The 21,709-nt window shown below is 42.7% G+C and overlaps 1 protein-coding gene across 1 annotated transcript in view; it reads right to left on the reverse strand.

Annotated features, from left to right (window-relative positions):
- The window catches only part of LOC115137324 (melatonin receptor type 1A-A-like), a 64,890-nt gene extending 47,754 nt beyond the window's left edge, over positions 1–17,136 (reverse strand). The window contains exon 1 of the mRNA XM_029673594.2: positions 16,853–17,136. Within this exon, the coding sequence (XP_029529454.1) occupies positions 16,853–17,036 (184 nt within the window). The 5' untranslated portion in view covers positions 17,037–17,136. The remainder of the gene's footprint in view (positions 1–16,852) is intronic.
- Between the last annotated feature and the right edge of the window lie 4,573 nt (positions 17,137–21,709).

Here is a 21,709-nt window from a genome sequence, read left to right on the forward strand (position 1 = left end):
GAAGTGGTTGTGGATAAAGAAGAGGAAGGAAGAGGTCAGGGATAATGAAGAGGAAGGAAGTGGTTGTGGATAAAGAAGAGGAAGGAAGAGGTCAGGGATAATGAAGAGGAAGGAAGTGTGGGGGATAAAGAAAATGAAAAGGTTAGGGATAAAGAAGAGGACGGCTCAGGCGCTATAGGGTACTTGTGAGAGTATTGAAGACAGAGACATATATATATATATACAGTATATCACAAAAGTGAGTACACCCCTCACATTTTTGTAAATATTTGAGTATATATTTTCATGTGACAACACTTTGCTACAATGTAAAGTAGTGAGCTTGTATAACAGTGTACATTTGCTGTCCCCTCAAAATAACTCAACACACAGCCATTAATGTCTAAACCGCTGGCAACAAAAGTGAAAATGTCCAAATTGGGCCCAAAGTGTCAATATTTTGTGTGGCCACCATCATTTTCCAGCACTGCCTTAACCTTCTTGGGCATGGAGTTCACCAGAGCTTCACAGGTTGCCACTGGAGTCCTCTTCCACTCCTCCATGACGACATCACGGAGCTGGTGGATGTTAGAGACCTTGCACTCCTCCGCCTTCCGTTTGAGGATGCCCCACAGATACTCAATAGGGTTTAGGTCTGGAGAAATGCTTAGCCAGTCCATCACCTTTGCCCTCAGCTTTTTTAGCAAGGCAGTGGTCGTCTTGGGGGTGTGTTTGGGGTCGTTATCATGTTGGAATACTGCCCTGCGGCCCAGTCTCCGAAGGGAGGGGGATCATGCTTGGCTTCAGTATGTCACAGTACATGTTGGCATTCATGGTTCCCTCAATGAACAGAGCTTCCCAGTGCCGGCAGCACTCATGCAGCCCCAGACCATGACACTCCCACCACCATGCTTGACTGTAGGCAAGACACACTTGTCTTTGTACTCCTCACCTGGTTGCCGCCACACACGCTTAACACCATCTGAACCAAGTGTATCTTGGTTTCATCAGACCACAGGACATGGTTCCAGTAATCCATGTCCTTAGTCTGCTTGTCTTCAGCAAACTGTTTGTGGGCTTTCTTGTGCATCATCTTTAGAAGAGGCTTCCTTCTGGTACGACAGCCATGCAGACCAATTTGATGCAGTGTACGGCGTATAGTCTGAGCACTGACAGGCTGACCCCCCCACCCCTTCAACCTCTGCAGCAATGCTAGCAGCACTCATACGTCTATTTCCCAAAGACAACCTCTGGATATGACGCTGAGCACGTGCACTCAACTTCTTTGGTCGACCATGGCGAGGCCTGTTCTGAGTGGAACCTATCCAGTTAAACCGCTGTATGGTCTTGGCCATCGTGCTGCAGCTCAGTTTCAGGGTCTTGGCAATCTTCTTATAGCCCAGGCCATCATTATGTAGAGCAACAATAATTTTTTTCAGATCCTCAGAGAGTTCTTTGCCATGAGGTGCCATGTTGAACTTCCAGTGACCAGTCAGTATGAGGGAGTGTGAGAGCGATGACACCAAATTTAACACACCTGGTCCCCATTCACATCTGAGACCTTGTAACACTAACGAGTCACATGACACCGGGGAGGGAAAATGGCTAATTGGGCCCAATTTGGACATTTTTACTTAGGGGTGTACTCACTTTTGTTGCCAGCGGTTTAGACTTTAATGGCTGTGTGTTGAGTTATTTTGAGGGGACAGCAAATTTACACTGTTATACAAGCTGTACACTTACTACTTTACATTGTAGCAAAGTGTCATTTCTTCAGTGTTGTCACATGAAAAGATATACTCAAATATTTACAAAAATGTGAGGGGTGTACTCACTTTTGTGATATACTGTATATACACAGTTGAAGTCTGAAGTGTACATACACTTAGTTTGGAGTAATTAAAACTTGTTTTTCAACCACTCCACAAAATTATTGTTAGCAAACTATAGTTTTGGAAAGTTGGTCAGGACATCTACTTGTGCATGACACAAGTCATTTTTCCAACAATTGTTTACAGACAGATTGTTTCACCTATAATTCACAGTATCACAATTCCAGTGGGTCAGAAGTTAACATACACTAAGTTGACTGTGCCTTTAAACAGTTTGGAAAATTCCAGAAAATTATGTCATGGCTTCTGTTAGGCTAGTTTACATAATTTAAATGTATGATTTATAAATAATTTATAATTTCAAGGTCTACATTCACACTCAGTACCTCTTTGCTTGAAATTGTGGGGAAATCAAAAGAAATCAGCCAAGACCTCAGAAAACAAAATGTAGATCTCCACAAGTCTTGTTCATCCTTGGGAGCAATTTCCAAATGCCTGAAGGTACCGCGTCCATCTGTACAAATAATAGTACGCAAGTATAAGCACCATGAACGTACTTTGGTGCAAAAAGCGCTAATCAATCCCAGAACAACAGCAAAGGACCTTGTGAAGATGCTGGAGGAAACAGGTACAAAAGTATCTACAGTGGGGAGAACAAGTATTTGATACACTGACGATTTTGCAGGTTTTCCTACTTACAAAGCATGTAGAGGTCTGTAATTTTTATTATAGGTACACTTCAACTGTGAGAGACGGAATCTACAACAAAAATCCAGAAAACGTATGATCTCTGTAATTGCAAACAAAGGTTTCTGTATCAAATATTAAGTTCTGTTTTTCTGATGCATCAAATACTTATGTCATGCAATAAAATGCTAATGAATTACTTAAAAATCCTACAATGTGATTTTCTGGATTTTTGTCTCTCACAGTTGAAGTGTACATATGATAAAAATTACAGACCTCTATATGCTTTGTAAGTACGAAAACCTGCAAAATTGGCAGTGTATCAAATACTTGTTCTCCCCACTGTATATCCACAATGAAACGAGTCCTATATCGACATAACCTGAAAGGGTGCTCAGCAAGGAAGTAGCCACTGCTCCAAAACCGCCATAAAAAAGCCAGACTATGGTTTGCAACTGCACATGGGGACAAAAATCGTACTTTTTTGAGAAATGTCCTCTTGTCTGAAGAAACAAAAATAGAACTGTTAGGCTATAATGACCATTGTTATGTTTGGAGGGGAAAAGGGGGAGGCTTGCAAGCCGAAGAACACCATCCCAACCGTGAAGCACGGGGGTGGCAGCATCATGTTGCAAGTGTGCATTGCTGCAAGAGGGACTGGTGCACTTCACAAAATAGAAGGCATCATTAGGATGGAAAATTGTGTGGATATATTGAAGCAACATCTCAAGACATCAGTCAGGAAGTTAAAGCTTGGTCGCAAATGGGTCTTCCAAATGGACAATGATGCCAAGCATACTTCCAAAGTTGTGGCAAAATGGTTTAAGGACAACAAAGTCAAGGTATTGGAGTGGCCATCACAAAGCCCTGACCTCAATCCAATAGAACATTTGTGGTCAGAACTGAAAAAGTGTGTGACAGCAAGGAGGACTACAAACCTGACTCAGTTACACCAGCTCTGTCATGAGGAATGGGCCAAAATTCACCCAACTTATTTTGTGGGAAGCGCGTGGAAGGCTACCCAGAGCGTTTGACCCAAGTTAAACAATTTAAAGGCAATGCTACCAAATACTAATTGAGTGTGTGTAAACTTCTGACCCACTGGGAATGTGATGAAATAAATAAAAGCTGAAATAAATCACTCTCTACTATTATTCTGACATTTTATATTCTTAAAATAAACTGGTGATCCTCACTGACCTAAGACAGGGAATTTTTACTAGGATTAAAAGTCAGGAATTGTAAAAAAAAACTGAGTTTAAATGTATTTGGCTAAGGTGTATGCAAACTTCCGACTTCAACTGTATATATTTCATTTATTTAACTAGGCAAGTCAGTTAAGAACAAATTCTTATTTACAATGAAGGCCTACCCTGACACAGGACCAATTGTGCGCCGCCCTAGGGACTCCTGTAACGGCTTCTAGAAGTAGTGAGTGGAGGAGTCAGGCGCAGAGAGCAGGGTAGTTCAAAGATGTGGATCTTTTACTTCCAGAAAACAGAGAGACGGTCACACCACACACACAAGGGCGCATGAAGACCCAGTCCAACAAACAGGACGAAACTGTTCGTAAAAATGGAATCCACAAAATATTCACACACCATAAACAGAAAAACAAGCCCGCACAAAAGCCGGCGGGCCTACCGGGTTTAAATAGCCCAAAACAAAACCCAAACAAGAAACAGGTGAAACTAATCAGACAAAACTAAATGAAACAGAAAAGGGGATCGGTGGCAGCTAGTAGGCCGGCGACGACGAACACCGAGCGCCACTCGAACAGGGCGAGGCACCATCTTCGGCGGGATTCGTGACAACTCCCAATCACGGCCGGTTGTGATACAGCCTGGAATCAAACCAGGTTTGTAGTGACGCCTCTAGAACTGAGATGCAGTCCCTTAGACAGCTGCGCCACTCGGGAGCCCTATAAACAGCAACACACTGGACACACACTGGTTGAATCAACGTTGCTTCCACGCCATTTCAATGAAATGATGTTTGAACAAACAAGGAATAGACGTTGAATTGACGTCTGTGCTCAGTGGGAACGGAATAGGCAAAATAAAAGGCCTAGAAAAGTGCTCTACTTTTAATTTCAATGAACAAATTCCACAGATGAAATGTCTCTGTATCCCTCCCTTTCTATTAGTCTCTCTCTACCTCTCTCTCTCCCCCCTCCATCCATCCCCAAAGGAGTGATGATAACAGCAGTATTATAACTGAACCGAGAGCATCCTGACCGGTAGCATCACTGCCTGGTACGGCAATTGCACAGCCTCCGACCGCAAGGCACTTCAGAGGGTAGTGCGTACGGCCCAGTACATCACTGGGGCAAAGCTGCCTGCCATCCAGGACCTCTACACCAGGCGGTGTCAGAGGAAGGCCCTGAAAATTGTCAAGGACCCCAGCCACCCCAGTCATAGACTGTTCTCGCTACTACCACATGGCAAGCGGTACTGGAGTGCCAAGTCTAGGACGAAAAGGCTTCTCAACAGATTTTACCCCCAAGCCATAAGACTCCTGAACTGGTAACCAATGGTTACTCAGACTATTTGCATTGTGTGCCCCCCCAACCCCTCTTTTATGCTGCTGCTACTCTCTGTTTATCTTATATGCATAGTCACTTTAACTATACATTCATGTACATACTACCTCAATTGGGCCGACCAACCAGTGCTCCCGCACATTGGCTAACCGGGCTATCTGCATTGTGTCCCACCACCCGCCAACCCCTCTTTTTACTCTACTCTGTTCATTATATATGCATAGTCACTTTAACCATACCTACATGTACATACTACCTCAATAATCCTGACTAACCAGTGTCTGTATATAGCCTCGCTACTGTTATTTTCAAATGTCTTTTTACTGTTGTTTTATTTCTTTACTTGCCTACACACACACACACACACACACACACACACACACACACACACACACACACACACACTTTTTTTCTCTGCACTATTGGTTAGAGCCTGTAAGTAAGCATTTCACTGTAAGGTCTACACCTGTTGTATTGGGCGCACGTGACGAATAAAATTAGATTAGATTTGAACCACACAACACAATCCAAACCTTTCATTAAGTTTGCTCACTGCTCCAGGGTGTCTTGATAGACACACATCACACACACAGACAGATGTTCTTGTCTATTAATTAATGTTCTGTATTATGTCATGTTTCGTGTGGACCCCAGGAAGAGTAGCTGCTGCTTTCGCAACAGCTAATGGGGATCCTAATAAAATACCAAATACACACAAACACACACACCCACACACACACACACACACAGAGGTGTTGACGACTTTCCCTTTTTTATTGCCCTAGTTGACTGGAGGTGATGTTGAGACTGATTTACGGCCGATGTTAAGTGGGTTATGACGAGAACTAAGGAGAACGTTGCTTAGCCAGGCCTCGCTCTCTAATCCACTTCTTCCTAACAAAAAAAGTATTTATGCAGCTCGGACACACACACACACACAGCAAAGCCACCAACACACACACATTAGCGAAGCCACCAACACAGACACACACGCATACAATAGGAAGCTGCCAACACACACACACACAGGGAAACCACCAACACACATACACGCAGCGAAGGCACCCCCAGGTCATGCACTCCCGCGGCCCTCACCTGAGTTTACCCACCATCCTCCTTGCTCCTGACAACATGCCCCCCCCCCACGGTTTCAACAGGAGCATGCAGCTTTTTTGGCCAAGGCTCACTGGTAAGAGTTGACAAAGATGTGGATCGCAATGTGACTTTCTGGTTATCGTTTTGAAGCATTGCGGTGCTGTTTTAAACATGTTCTTATGCTGAGGGAACGGTACCAATTCCCTTGTTAGGCAAGCTGTGCTTTGTGTAGTGTAGCGTGGCAAACTCTGTGGTAACAGACTGGTTCTCGGCGGATGGTTTTGTAGAAATTCCGACTGACAAGACATCATGAAAAGTTTGAGCATATCAACCAAGGTTACACATATCCAACTTAGAAAGCTATGCAACTAAAGAAGATAGGGACAACGTCTACAGAGAAGAATGAGAAAGCAGATTACTGGTATTCATTGAGTGATGCGTCATGTACACAATAGAGTCGATACGGCCACCGTGTCAATGTCTCTGTAGAAATGTGAACAGGGGTTTCAAGGAGGTAGTTAATGACTAGCTTCTCCGCTGCACAAGTGTCAAGAGAGTAACAATGTGTCATATGCAGTGGCGTTCACAGTGGTGGCGGATTTCAAATACTTCATAAACATATCAGCCAGCCGCTGTTCAATTTCACACACGGTGGCAGTGGACACCTGGTGTGTGGCACTAAACCCACATTCAAATCACCTATAGCTGCACTGATCTTACAGAAGGAGCCTACCGGGCCAAGTCAAAAATGGGGTCCCGGCCGGTCTCAAAGTAGCGCCAGTCGCACTTTCCGATGTGAAAACTCTGGGGGCTAATGATACTACCACTGGATTTTTATCATTTAACCTTTATATAACTAGGCAAGACAGTTAAGAACAAATTCTTATTTAAAATGACGGCCTACACCGGCCAAACCTGGACGACACTGGGCCAATTGTGCACCAGCCTATGGGACTCCCAATCACGGCCGGATGTGTTGCAGCCTGGATGGGGAAGAAGGACACAGACATCTCATCCCACTTCACGGATGCAAACTTTACACTGTTTCAAAGAGTGGAACTGTTGCTGCTTTGTTTGAGAGCTTTTGGGATTTGCATTAGATGCAACAGCCAATATCAAAAACATTTTTGCACCATTTGTTGTCCAAGCAAGGAGTCTACACCGCATGGGCCAGTAGCATGGGCCTGTAATGGGGCGCCAGGTAGCCTAGTGGCTAGAGCGATGGTCTAGTAACCGAAATGTTGCTAGATCGAATCACTGAGCTGACAAGGAATCACTGAGCTGTCGTTCTGCCCCTGAACAAGGCTGTTAACCCACTGTTACTAGGCCGTCATTGTAAATAAGAATTTGTTCTTAACTGACTTGTCTAGTTAAATAAAGGTAAAATGTAAAAAATAATGGGTATTGAGTGCTATGGTCTGGCAGTATTCAGATTTTCATACCATACAATTCCTGTACCATACCGGAGTAAACTTTTTTTTTTGTGGGGGGGGGACAATGCTAATTTTAACAGCAGGGATGTTGATTCAGGAGGGGATTGATTGTCTCTGCTGTAACCAAGAGACTTGATCTTGAAAGCTGATCAAGTCTCTTGATCAGCTTGCAAGTCTCACTGATCTAGCAAGTTACCAAACCATGAGCCATGAGCTGGAGATCATTTATTTGGCGCATCCCATTTTTTTTTTTACGGTATTGAAAATCATACAGTTGTTATTTCAAAATACCCCGGTATACCCTATACTGCCCAAGCCTATTGAATGTGTCTCTCAAAAACAGGTGGTGTTGACGTCTTTATGGAACAGCATGACAGCTCACTTTGATCGTTTAAAAAAATATATATATTACCCCCTTTTCTCCCCAATTTCATGGTATCCAATTATTTTAGTAGCTACTATCTTGTCTCATCGCTACAACTCCTGTACGGGCTTGGGAGAGACGAAGGTTGAAAGTCATGCGCCCTCCGATACACAACCCAAGCCGCACTGCTTCTTAACACAGCGTGCATCCAACCCGGAAGCCAGCCGCACCAATGTGTCAGAGGAAACACTGTGCACCTGGCAACCTTGGTTAGCGTGCACTGCGCCCGGCCCGCCACAGGAGTCCCTGGTGCGCAATGAGACAAGGATATCCCTACCGGCCAAGCCCTCCCTAACCCGGACGACGTTAGGCCAATTGTGCGTCGTCCCACAGACCTCCCGGTCACGGGCGGTTATGACAGAGCCTGGGCGTGAACCCAGGGTCTCTGGTAGTACAGCACCCTTAACCACTGCGCCACCCGGGAGGCCTCACTTTGATATTGTTTTGACTACACAACAGAAGTTGACTGCTGCAACTAGATCTAACAAATTGATCTGGTGCCAACATGTACTCATTCCAATCCTTGTGATGTAAATACAATACACTACATTCTGGCAATACTTTGTTTGCCATGTGCATCCAGCAAAAGGAACCTTGAACTTTACAAGACAGGTCTAAAATGGGACTTCTGTCTGGTTGTCACAAACGTCGTCAGAGAAATGACCGGACCAAGGTGCAACGTGGTGAGCGTACATTTTCCTTTATTAAGAATGTCATCAACAAAACAAGACAAAACAAAACAACACCAAAAACTAACGTGCAGCTTCCTAGGGCTATACAGGCCACTATAACAAAGACAACTACCCATAACTAAGGTGGAAAAACAGGCTGTCTAAGTATGATTTCCAATCAGAGACAACGATAGACAGCTGTCCCTGATTGAGAACCATACCCGGCCAAAACATAGAAATAGAAAACATAGAAATAAAGAAACTAGAATGCCCACCCTAGTCACACCCTGGCCTAACCAAAATAGAGAATAAAAGCCTCTCTATGGCCAGGGCGTGACACTGGTACACTCCAATGACAGATATTGGGCAGCAGGTTGTCAGAGAGGTGAACAAACAGCTCTGTTCACAACACCCCATGTATTTCCCTGTCACTCAAACATTCTAGGCTGTCCATTGACAGATGATTAGTGAATACTAGACCTGTGTCATATATGAATAAATTCATGAATTTGTATGTCTGATGTTATGACTATATCATGTCTCTCTTTTGCTGTGGAATCTCTTTGAACGCAGTGGAATTGTTGTACCTAATACACATTTCTGTGTAAACACACAATAAAGTACTATCTAATCAAATCTAAATATTTTAAACACTGTTTTATACTTTAGAGTTGCTGTTGGTTCGGTGTGTCTAGTACAACAGAATGGTCTCAAAAATACAAACCTCAATCTAGTTTGACCCAGAGTTCAATTGGGATTTAAAATGTCTTCCCCTCTAGATGAAATTCAAACTGCAATTAAAAATATCAATTTCCCTCCAAAAAGAAGATTTGTCTTTTGTTTTTTCACTGAGCTCTCTAATTTGACGTCACCGTGCTGTGTACCAATTTCCGTTAAAGAGGTTTAGCAACAAAGCCAGTGGGATATTTAGGGGCCGTAAACGCTTGTCATAAATGGAGACATACGCAAAGCACTTAATGCCGTATTATATGCTTAGAAATCATGTATTACGCTTGGAGCTACAATAACAGACTCTGGAGTGGCAGTGGGGTTTGGATTCTACGATGATCCAAAATAACATTTCATGAAACGAAAACAAACTTTGGAACTTGAAGTTTGAATCTGAAGTTTACCTAAACATCATTGAAACTTGTAATGTGTATACATGAAAAGACATGAATTTGACAGTATACGAATGGCTTGTAGACCATATATAGCTTTTACACCAGACTCTATAATCAGACTCTGTAGTATAAACATACAGTGCATTCGGGAAGTATTCAGACCCTTTGGCTTCATCCACATTTTGTTACGTTACAGCCTTATTATAAAATGGGTGACATCGTTTTTTCTTCCTCATCAATCTACACATACAGTACCAGTCAAAGTTTTGGACACACCTACTCATTCAAGGGTTTTTCTTTATTTTTACTATTTTCTACATTGTAGAATAATAGTGAAGACATCAAAACTATGAAATAACACATGTGGAATTGGAGTAACCAAAAAAGTGTTAAACATATCAACATATATTTTGTATTTGTTGCCTTGATGACATCCTTGCACACTCTTTGCATTCTATCAACCAGCTTCACCTGGAATACTTTTCCAACAGTCTTGAAGGAGTATGCACATATGCTGAGCACTTGTTGACTGCTTTTCCTTCATTATGCGGTACAACTCATCCAAAACCATCTCAATTGGGTTGAGGTTGGATGATTGAGGTTGGATGATCACTCTCCTTCTTGGTCAAATAACCCTTACACACCCTGGAGTTGTGTTCGGCCATTGTCCTGTTGAAAAACGAATGATAGTCCCACTGTGTGCAAATTAGATGGGATGGCGTGTCTCCGCAGAATGCTGTGGTAGCCATGCTGGATAAGTGTGCCTTGAATTCTAAATAAATCACAGACACTGTCCCCAGCAAAGCATGCCCACACCATCACACCTCCTCTTCCATACTTCACGGTGGGAACCACACATGCAGAGATTATCCTTTCAACTACTCTGCATCTCACAAAGACACGGCGGTTGGAACCAAACAGCTCAAATTTGGACTCACCAGACCAAAGGACAGATTTCTACCGGTCTAATGTCCATTGCTTATGTTTGAACTCTGTGAAGCATTTATTTGGGCTGCAATTTCTGAGGCTGGTAACTCTAATGAACTTATCTTCTGCAGCAGAAGTAACTCTGGGTCTTCCTTTCCTGTGGCGGTCCTCATGAGAGCCCGTTTCATCACAGCGCTTGATGGTTTTTGTGACTGCACTTCTTGAAATTTTCCGCATCGACTGACCTTCCTGTCTTAAAGTAACGATGGACTGTCTTTTCTATTTGCTTATTTGAGCTGCCATATTATGGACTTGGTTTTTTACCAAATAGGGCTATCTTCTGTACACCACCCCTACCTTTTCACAACACAACTGATTAGCTCAAATGCATTAAGAAGAAATGAAATTCCACAAATGAACTTTTAACAAGGAATACCTGTTCCTTTAAATGCATTCCAGGTGACTACCTCCTGAATCTGGTTGAGAGAATGCCAAGAGTGTGCAAAGCTGTCATCAAGGCAAAGGGTGGTTACTTTGAAGAATGTCAAATATAAAATATATGTTGATTTGTTTAACACTTTTTTGGGTTACTACATGATTCCATATGTGTTATTTCATAGTTCTGATGTCCTCACTATTATTCTACAATGTAGAAAATAGTCAAAATTAAGAAAAACCAAGGAATGAGTAGGTGTGTCCAAACTTTTGACTGGTACTTTAATACCCCACAATGACAAAGCAAAACAGTTTTGGGAAATTTTACCGAAATTCTTTAAAAAAAAACAGAAATATCACGTTTACATAAGTATTCAGACCCTTATCTCATTACTTTGTTGAAGCACCTCTGGCAGAGATTACATCCATAAGTCTTCTTGGGTATGACGCTTCAAGTTTGGCACATCTGTATTTGGGAAGTTTCTCTAATTCTTCTCTGCCAGGTTGGATGGGGAGCATCGCTCCACACCTATTTTCAGGTCTTTCCAGAGATGTTCGATTTGGTTCAAGTCCGGGCTCTGGCTAGGCCACTCAAGGACTTTCAGAGACAGGTCCTGAAGCCACTCCTGCATTGTCTTGGCTATGTGCGTAGGGTCATTGTCCTGTTGGAAAGTGAACATTCACCCCAGTCTGAGGTCTTGAGCGCTCTGGAGCAGGCTTTCATCAAGGATCTCTCTGTACTTTGCTCCGTTCGTCTTTCCCTTGATCCTGACTAATCTTGGTTTCATCAGACCAGAAAATGTTCTTTCTCACGGTCTGAGAGTCTTCAAGTGCTTTTTGGCAAATTCGTAGCGGGCTGTCATGTGCCTTTTCATGAGGAGTGGCTTCCGTTTGGCCACTCTACCATAAAGGCTTGATTGGTGCTGCAGAGATGGTTGTCCTTCTGAAAGGTTCCCCCATCTCCACAGAGGAAGTCTGGAGCTCTGTCAGAGTGACCATCGTGTGCTTGGTCACCTCCCTGACCAAGGCCCTTCTCCCCCAATTGCTCAATTTGACCAAGCTCTAGGAAGAGTGTTGGTGGTTCCAAACCTTCCATTAAAGAATGAGGGAGGCCACCGTATTCTTTGGGACCTGAAATTCTGCAGAAATGTTTTGGTACCCTTCCCCAGATCTGTGCCTCAAGACAATCCTGTCTCTGAGCTCTCGGGACAATTCCTTCAAACTCACGGCTTGGATTTTACGCTGACATGCACTGCCAACTCTGGGACCTTATATAGACAGGTGTCTGCCTTTCTAAATCATGTCCAATCAGTTGAATTTACTATAGGTAGACACATGGAGTGGCAGGTAGCCTAGTGGTTAGAGTGTTGGGCCCGTAACTGAAAGGTTTCTAGTTCGCATCCCTGACAAGGTAAACAGCTGTCGTTCTGCCCCTGAACAAGGCAGTTAACCCACTGTTCCTAGGCAGGTATTGTAAATAAGAATTTGTTCTTAACTGACTTGCTTTGTTAAATAATGTTGTTGTTTTTTATCTCAAGAATGATCAATTGAAACAGGATGCACCTGTGTTTAGTAGTAAATAGTATACTTATGCAAATAAGGTATTTCTGTTATTTATTAATTAATACATTTGCCAAAAATTCTAAAAACCAATTTCCGCATATTCATTATTATTATTTATTTTTTAATTTATTTCACCTTTATTTAACCAGGTAGGCTGGTTGAGAACACGTTCTCATTTACAACTGCGACCTGGCCAAGATAAAGCATAGCAGTGTGAACAGACAACACATGGAGTAAACAATAAACAAGTCAATAACACAGTAGAAAAAAGAAAAACAATTGTGTGTAGATTGACGAGGAAAACTTTTATTCATCCATTTTAGAATAAGGCTGTAATGTAAGAAAATGTGGATAAAGTTAAGGGGTCTAAATTCTCTCCCAATGCGCTGTACAGGTATGTCATGTCTTCAAGTTCTCTGTTGCCAAGATTTATTGTCTGGCACAAGTTGAATGATGAATTGAATTGAATGACCTGCCCTAAATCATACACAACACGACAAGTACACTGTCGTTGTGCCTGGTGTACCTCAAACACACACACACACACAAGCGTGCATATAGCGTGTATTCAAAACTTAGCACACAAACAACATTCTGCTTCTGAAAGGACGGAAAGCAATGCAACATTGCTGGGTTGAGAGAGAGTGCTTCAGATTAAAGTTCAATGTGCAGTCAATCACACACACACACTCTTCTGCGGCACAGCCATTCCGTTCGCTGGCAAAGGGGCAGGCCACATGGGCAGAGGTGGTGGTGGCTTCCACGTTCCCCGGATGCCCAAAATGAGCCTTACTCCACGATTGGACCAATCTGTTTTAGCAACGCTATGGGACTTTGCACTTTGTCTGAACTTTACAAAATACTTAAATATCCGCTGAGGAGAAAATAGGCATGATCAGTGTCCCAAATGGCTCGCTATTCTCCTTATGGGCCCTGGTCAAATGTAGTGCACTGCATAGAGAGGGTGCCATTTGGGATGCATGTTAATGGAAACTTGCATGGAATTCAAACCCATTCTGTTATTTCAGTTTATTCCCATGCCTGAGTTTTCCCATACCACAAAACCCCATTTTGGTCAGCATCAACAAACAGACTTTGGTTGTCTGCGGTTTATCCATAGCTCGCAGACTGCTCGAGGAGTCAAGTCATAATCCGTGTTTACATTGACAAAACGAATCGGCACATGCATTCCATTCCATCCCATAAATAACAACCATGTCTCACCAGACTACATAATGTTTGACAACTCCATGCCAATAGACCTAGAAAATACTAAGGAAAAGTGTCAATCAATATAGCTGCCATGAGGCATACGATTTGCCAATGTAGGGTTTTTTCCTTTTTTGGGAGGCTTGAATAGAAAGAAAATGGTGAGGGCTTTGAGTTGGACATGCACCATCTTTGGGAACAGGGCAGAGAAATTGCAAACGCTCCTGAAAGGCATAAAACTAAGGATACAGGGAAACTGGGTGGCTGGCCTGCTTAAGGGATGTTAGTATTCGCCAAACGCTGTTGTGGAAACAGTGTTAGAGAGATACCACATTGTTTCACGTGGCTCAATTGAAGCCTGTCACATAGATCCATTATTAATTACATCATACAGAGACAATTATTGTTGTGTAGAAAGCTGACAAACGACTGAATGGATATTCATGTCAGTGGAAAGGGTTTCATTCAAAGCAGATATTCTAACTAGGGTTGGGCGGTATTTCATACCTTCATACCGTTCCTGTACCATACCGGGGTATACGGTATTGCCAGCAGCGCAGACAAGGGCCGCTATTTCTTTCCAAGCATAAAAATAAAATAAAATAAATGAAAAGGCATTTATGCAGCAGGGATCTTGATCCAGCAGGGGATTCATTGTCTCTGCTGTAACCAATAAGCTTGATCTAGCAAGTTAGCCACTTAGCTCACAAACCACATTTTTTATTTATTTAACTATTAAGAACAAACTCTTATTTACAATGACAGCCTACCCCGGCCAAACCTGGGACAATTGTGCGCCACTCCCTAGGGGAGTCCCAATCACAGCCGGATGTGACTCAGCCTGGATTTGAACCAGAGTCTGTAGTGATGTCTCTTGCACTGAGAAGCAGTGCCTTAGACCGCTGCACCACTCGGGAGCCAAAATACCTAGCTGGAGCCCTGAGCTGGAAACAATTGATTTGGCACATCTTAGATACTTCATTTCTAGTTCGTTTTCAGCAGTGGCGTAGCAAGGATTTGCAACTATAATGACAATGCAAGGAGATAACTGACAAACTAAAGAATAACTTTAGGGTGAGTATGTACAAGGAAGGGAGAGGAGAGGGAGCCACATCAGACTATTGAGATGCACCCAGAGAGACTGCACTTGCTAAATCAATTGAACTCTGTGCACTTAAATGTATCATCCCTCCCGTCCTCAAAGACGTGCTCCCTAAATAAGTATTGTTTTTTTTGGCCACAGACTGGGCACCATAAAATGTGATCAAACATGTCATACCAAATTAAAAAAGATGTGATTTTGTTTCTGCACCTGATGGAATGTTCAATTCTATTTGCTGTATAAACTATTAAAATACTCACATCCAGGACAAAGCGATTGTGCAATTCTGTGTATGTTTATATCAAAGGGAAGTGATTATACTGATATATCAGGATGGAGAGGGGGGTGGGACAAGGAATAACAGGAAGTATTAATAATAATAATACTACTCTTCACATTAGGGGGAGGGTCTTAATATGACTGGCACAAATCTATTTTTCTTAAATCACTTAAAAGATGCTCTGCGTTTGACATTAGGTCTAGGCTGTGTCAATCAAACGCAACTAAAATCATGAAACGTCAAAGGAAAAAAAAGTAATTTGCGGGGGTAAAAAAAAAAGGTCATTTATCTAGATTCACATTCCAGTAAACTATAAAACCTCAAATCTGTGTACAATGTGGATTCGTCAAAAATTCCAATCTGTCATTGAATGACCAGAGCGGCACCGGATCCCAAAGCATGTCCATTTGGTATTTGGAGAACTCACCAGTCAGTAATAATGTAGGACTAAATGTGTATTTTCTCAACAGCTTAACTTCTATCTGGCGCACATGTTATCTGTAGCCTATCAAATCACAATGTCATTACTGAAGAGATGTTTTGTATTTTTATGACATGTATATTATTGCGTTCTCACTCAAGAATGTCGTAGATTCTTATCACAGGGTTACAGCAGTACTGTACTTTGGAATAGAATCATTAAGACATGAAATATCCAAACATAAGTTAAACAACCACGTCACAGTACAATACTATAATGCATTTAAAATATACATACTGTACAACATACAACATTATCCTGCATACGACATTATCCTACATTATAATATCAAACACATTCTATATCCAATCTGCCATCTGGTGATAATAGGCAGGACACAGCAGCTCCACTCCGATCCCAATTGATAAAAACCCAAGTGCGCACGTGACGCATCTTCCGTCACTTAATCCAATTTTTACATTGAAAAATAAAACGGATAGTTGAAGATGTTCTCATTCAGACATCCCAGTTTAGTTACATGATTGATAGGATGTGAAATGCAAACTCACACTAAGCATGTGGAGCCTGTGTCGCACATGTCTGCTGAAATACACTGCTGTCCATCCTATGGATTCTCTTGAGTAGCTGCGGGCGGCGCGTGTCAATGTATCTCCGCGAGTCTATTTTTCATTGACCCTCTCTGGCTATTGTTATTGCCTGGGGTATAATATCATAGGGCATACGATCAGGCTACCAACATTGGCACGGCATCCTCTATAACGCGCGGGTAGCTACCTCCAAATGCCACCGGATCATTACTTTCACCGTAGCTTTAGCCTCAAACTAAATTAATTGGGATAGACCCGTGCATTTTATTGCTTTTCATCGATGTAGGTAGTAGGTCTATCACAAATTCTGCACAAATAAGCCTACTTGTTTTGTTAATTTCTACATGTGCGCGCGAACAGCGTATATCGATTTACCCAAACGCCTGTCCTTTATTGTTGTCATATTACAGACTCAAATGTACAATGTCGTGTCAAATACAACAATTTGAAACTTGTTTATAAACACAATACAATTACTTTGGCTACTCCGACCTCGTGCACAATAGTATACATTACTCACCTGCATTCCTTAGCTTCTTATTGCGGTAGACAGAGAATATCACCAAAAGGTTGCCCAAAATATCAACCACAATAGTGAATATGAGGAAGCACCCCAAAGTTGTAGTAACCCACGGAGGGCGGTTCAACACTTCCTCGTACGGGTCCAGCGACGACCTGTTCAGATAAGACCCATTTATAATCATTGTATATTTTGTAACTTTCCCAATTAGCGAAATAAACGTGCCGCCCGTCCCATTATATGCAGTCTACATGTTGGACACAGGGATGCCGTGGTATTCTCCCGTGGCTTTCCTCCTCTCCATATTGCGCGTTATAAGATCCCGAAGACAACCTTCTGGTTAACCTTCTAGTCACAATGCTCGTGTGTCAGCGTCTACACTTATATGGCTACATGTGTCCCCATCACATTGTTGGTATGTGACATTCAGAGGCAACTTCAGACCTTCCCATGTTAACATGATGTGATTACAGTGGGCCCGTCGTGGTTGGATGACGGCTAAGTGGTAGCCTAGTGATGCCTCTCAGCGGCGGAAAGAGGGAAAAACAGTGGACGGCACGCGGCGGCACTCGTTTCCAAGTGTCCTTTGAAGCATGTTTGCGAGCTCTCCTCGCAATTATGGCTTCGCTTCCAGCGACTTCGTCGTTCATTTATTCAAGCGTTCACTGATACGTTTTTGTTGTTGTTGAGGAATCGTTCATATTTTTTTTTAATCCTTTCCCACGTTGATTCATTTCACAAATAAAGAAGCGGGTAACATGCACCTTTTTTTTAATAAAAGATCAACATAAGGATGTTGACTCGACTGTGCTGTTATTAAGATCATCATGATGATTATGCGTAATATCAATTATTGGAATTATTCCAATTACTAAGATGGAGAAAACACTGTTAATTCAAATAACATAACTTTATTTACTAATATTATGGAGAGACAGAAAGATTTAGACAGATGTACAGATGTCATGTAAATCTCTCTCTCTCTCTCTCTCTCTCTCTCATATCTGTGTCTCAACAGCAGGTGTTGTAAAGAGTAATCCACATGATTAGTATCTACAGAATATCAAGATAAACTACAAACTCTAACATAGAAACATTAATTGTGTCTCAAATGGCACCCCATGCACTAGTCAGGATCAGGGCTCATTGGGATCTGGTCAAAAGTAGTGCACTATATGGCAATATGCAGACTTATAGAGACAGGTTGAGGAGACTGCTTGTAGCTGAGCTGGGGAAATGTGGTGGACCTGATATGAAAAACCAACACATGGTAAATGTAATTTATTTTACCAAAGGAAACTGCGCCCCTGTGACCTATAAGTACAATTGTAATCGCTTCCTTCTGCACAAATTCCCACAAACACGCACATACAAGCGCACACACACAGAGACACACACACATATCAGCGTGTGGCAGGTACTTTACACTCCACCTACGCTTACACACACACACACGCTGTTAAGGGGTTGTCACCCAAACCTCATCTGCCATGTGAATGCAACTTTAATGTGGATACATCCCACTAATAGGTCTGCTGTGATGAAGGCATTGCATTAAAAAGGTCTGTGTGGGCTATGTTCTCTCTCTCTTTAATTCTCTCTCCCCTTCTCTCTTTCTTTCATTCACTCTCTTTCCCTCTTCAGCTCTCCCTCTCCACATTATCCTTCTCTCTCTGTGTGTGTGTGTGTGTGTGTGTGTGTGTGTGTGTGTGTGTGTGTGTGTGTGTGTGTGTGTGTGTGTGTGTGTGTGTGTGTGATACCATTGAAGCCTTTTTTGCCCTAGTGGAGTTGCAGAAAAACACATTTTAAAGCGTTTGGAACATCTTCAACCAGTCAGACAACAGAAGCCACAGTGCTGCATTTTGCAGAAGTAAAACAAGCACTTGCTGTCGTTGCAGAGGAAGGCACATTGAGTGCCAGGCCATAAACCAACTAGGTCTGACAATTAGACATTCATCCATGTTTCACAAAATACTTTCAAAGTCAAATGTTGACGTGTTTTACGGTTAAGTTCAGGCGTTAACTTAGAATGTTTTAGGTTATAGGTTAAGGCCTGCTCGCCTCCCTACCACTGAGGAAGTACAGTTCCCACTCAGCCCAGTCAAAACTGTTCGCTGCTCTGGCCCCCCAATGGTGGAACAAACTCCCTCACGACGCCAGGACAGCGGAGTCAATCACCACCTTCCGGAGACACCTGAAACCCCACCTCTTTAAGGAATACCTAGGATAGGATAAAGTAATCCTTCTCACCCCCCTTAAAAGACCTAGATGCACTATTGTAAAGTGGCTGTTCCACTGGATGTCATAAGGTGAAAGCACCAATTTGTAAGTCGCTCTGGATAAGAGCGTCTGCTAAATGACTTAAATGTAAATGTAAATGTTAAGTTTAGGCATCAGCTCTGAATGGTTAAGGTTAGGCATTAGCTCTGAATGGTTAAGGTTAGGCATTAGCTCTGAATGGTTAAGGTAAGGGTTAAGGTTTGGGATATAGGCTTGAACAAAAATCTCAAAAACAACTTTCCATCGCTGGATTCAAACTTGCAAACTTTGGTCCTTGGACGTGGATGGACGTTAAATACTGACCTGTATCGCGGTGACCTGGCTGCAAAAGTATTTCAGCTAACGTCTGCTTACTACCTTGGCTCGAGCAAAGAAATGCCGACTGAACTGAAGCCATATAGTGCCTGTCAACAGTGGCGATTCGCGTTCGTCGTCCGACAAAACGGCGAGGGCATCAAGCTCACATCCTCCACTCCCAGCCAGATGTAATGTAGCAAAACAGTGAGTGAACTCGTAAGACTTCTGGGCGGTTGTACGAGGTTACAGGCTAGTCTCATTAAGATGACATCTGTTTTGCAAAAACCAACTCTTCACGATAGCAGCAGCTTCATCTTGACACCTTGTTCTAAGAGCTATATGGATACAATTTGATTGATTGGTCGGGTACTACTCAAGTAATTCAGTTGGACGGGACAGGCTATGTTCCAAATGGCACCCTATTCCCTATATAGTGCACTCATTTTGACCAGAGCCCTAAAGTGCACAAAAGGGAATAGCGTGCTGTTTTGCGATGCAAACACTGTGTCTGACCCAGCAAGGCGACTATATGAGGCTACTTTGTATGTCCACCATGCTTTTAGCTTGTCATAAAACGTTAACATATTGCCCTGAAAGCCAATATGAAGTACTCTTAGACCCATTACTATCTGTCATAAGGTTGGAATGTGTCCATAAGTGGTAGTAAAAATAGTATGCAAACTAAATTGTTAGTGAACCAGGAATAGACTTGAGTTAAGTTGAAGAGAGGGCAAAGGTTACTCCAATCAAAACATCATGATTACTTTGGGGTGGGCTCTCATCCTGTCCAGCCACACGCGCACACACACATGTTTATGTTCGCATGCACACGTACAGACATATACATACACACACAAACACACACACATGGTCTCATGCGACCAATGTAATTCATTGCATGTCTTTGATGTGGCTTCGTCCCACACTCATTAAGGCGGACAGAGGTTTGACTACTTGTGAAAATGGCCAGCTTCAGTCAGCTGACTCTAGCCATTACTTCTGGTTAGTTCTAGTTGGGCAGCTTAGTCTCCAACTTTTGTTAGTGTCTTATTGGTCAAGGTCATGCCAAACACTTATCACCACATCTCCTTCAGCCTATCAGTGGCTTTGATTCCCAGGACTTCAGTTTCAGTTAGTCTATGACCCCAGCACGCTGTGTGGTCCGAAACATGCTTTCCCCCATCATAATGAACACTTCAAAAAGTAGTCCCTCCTGCTGAACTTTTCCTCCTCGAGACTGAATCCCTCTACGTCTGATGTTTTATTGTGCGTGCATACAAACCACCACATAGTTCATGTCAGTTCTCAGATGTGTACATGTGGACATCTTCTTCCATTAAACTCCCCCCTAACCCGGTCATCCGCCTCATCCTTGTTCTGACCAGACATCCTGTAGTGGTTACTAGCGGCCTTAAGCCAGCACCTACGGTTTCTTATTACATTCATGGTCCTTTGATTCTCTACAACCCTACCTCTATTTTTCACTGCTTAATCTCATGATACACTACAGACAGAGAGAACAAGAGAGAGAGAGAGAGAGAGAGAGAGAGAGAGAAGAGAGAGAGATATTTACTGTTGACTGTTTGTTTATTTCACTTTTGTTTATCCATTTCACTTGCTTTGGCAATGTAAGTGTGTTTCCCATGCCAATGAAGCCCCTTGAATTGAATTGCGAGAGGGAGGAGAGATAGAGGGTGGGAGAAAGAGAGAGCAGGCAAGAGAGATATAGGGAGGGGAGAGAATGAGAGAGGGGAGAGAGAGACAGAAAAAGAGAGAGATTCTGAGCTCCGAGACCCTTTGACACGGTGCTGTGATCTGTTGAGATTTCAGTCATCCACTTTGGGTCTGATATTGGCCAACCAAACCCAAACACCCCCAAACTATTTCAGACAATAGAGTCGGAGTGGGAATACCAACACATCCAAACGCTTTAGTCCAAACAAGAACCCTAGTCACAGTGGAACTGAGTCTCACAAAAGCATCTGCAATGAACAGAATCATACACATGGTTCTGCTGCATTGTCAGTCGATAATAAATCAATGGTTTGAATCAAATACAAAGGCACTGACGTGAGCAGAGACGGTGAAGGGGGAAGACTGACGAAAGGGCATGCATGCAATGAACAGAACATTGACCTCAGAACAGAGCACACACTTCTGAATGAATGGGAGCAAGAGAGGGGGGGGGGCAGATTGTGTGTGTGTGTGTGAGAAACAGAGCAAAGACAGAGAGTGAGTAGAAAGACAGCAACACAACTAGACCCAAACAAATCATGAGAA

The sequence above is a fragment of the Oncorhynchus nerka genome, linkage group LG11 (genome assembly GCF_034236695.1).
Source record: "Oncorhynchus nerka isolate Pitt River linkage group LG11, Oner_Uvic_2.0, whole genome shotgun sequence".
Classification (NCBI taxonomy): domain Eukaryota; kingdom Metazoa; phylum Chordata; class Actinopteri; order Salmoniformes; family Salmonidae; genus Oncorhynchus; species Oncorhynchus nerka.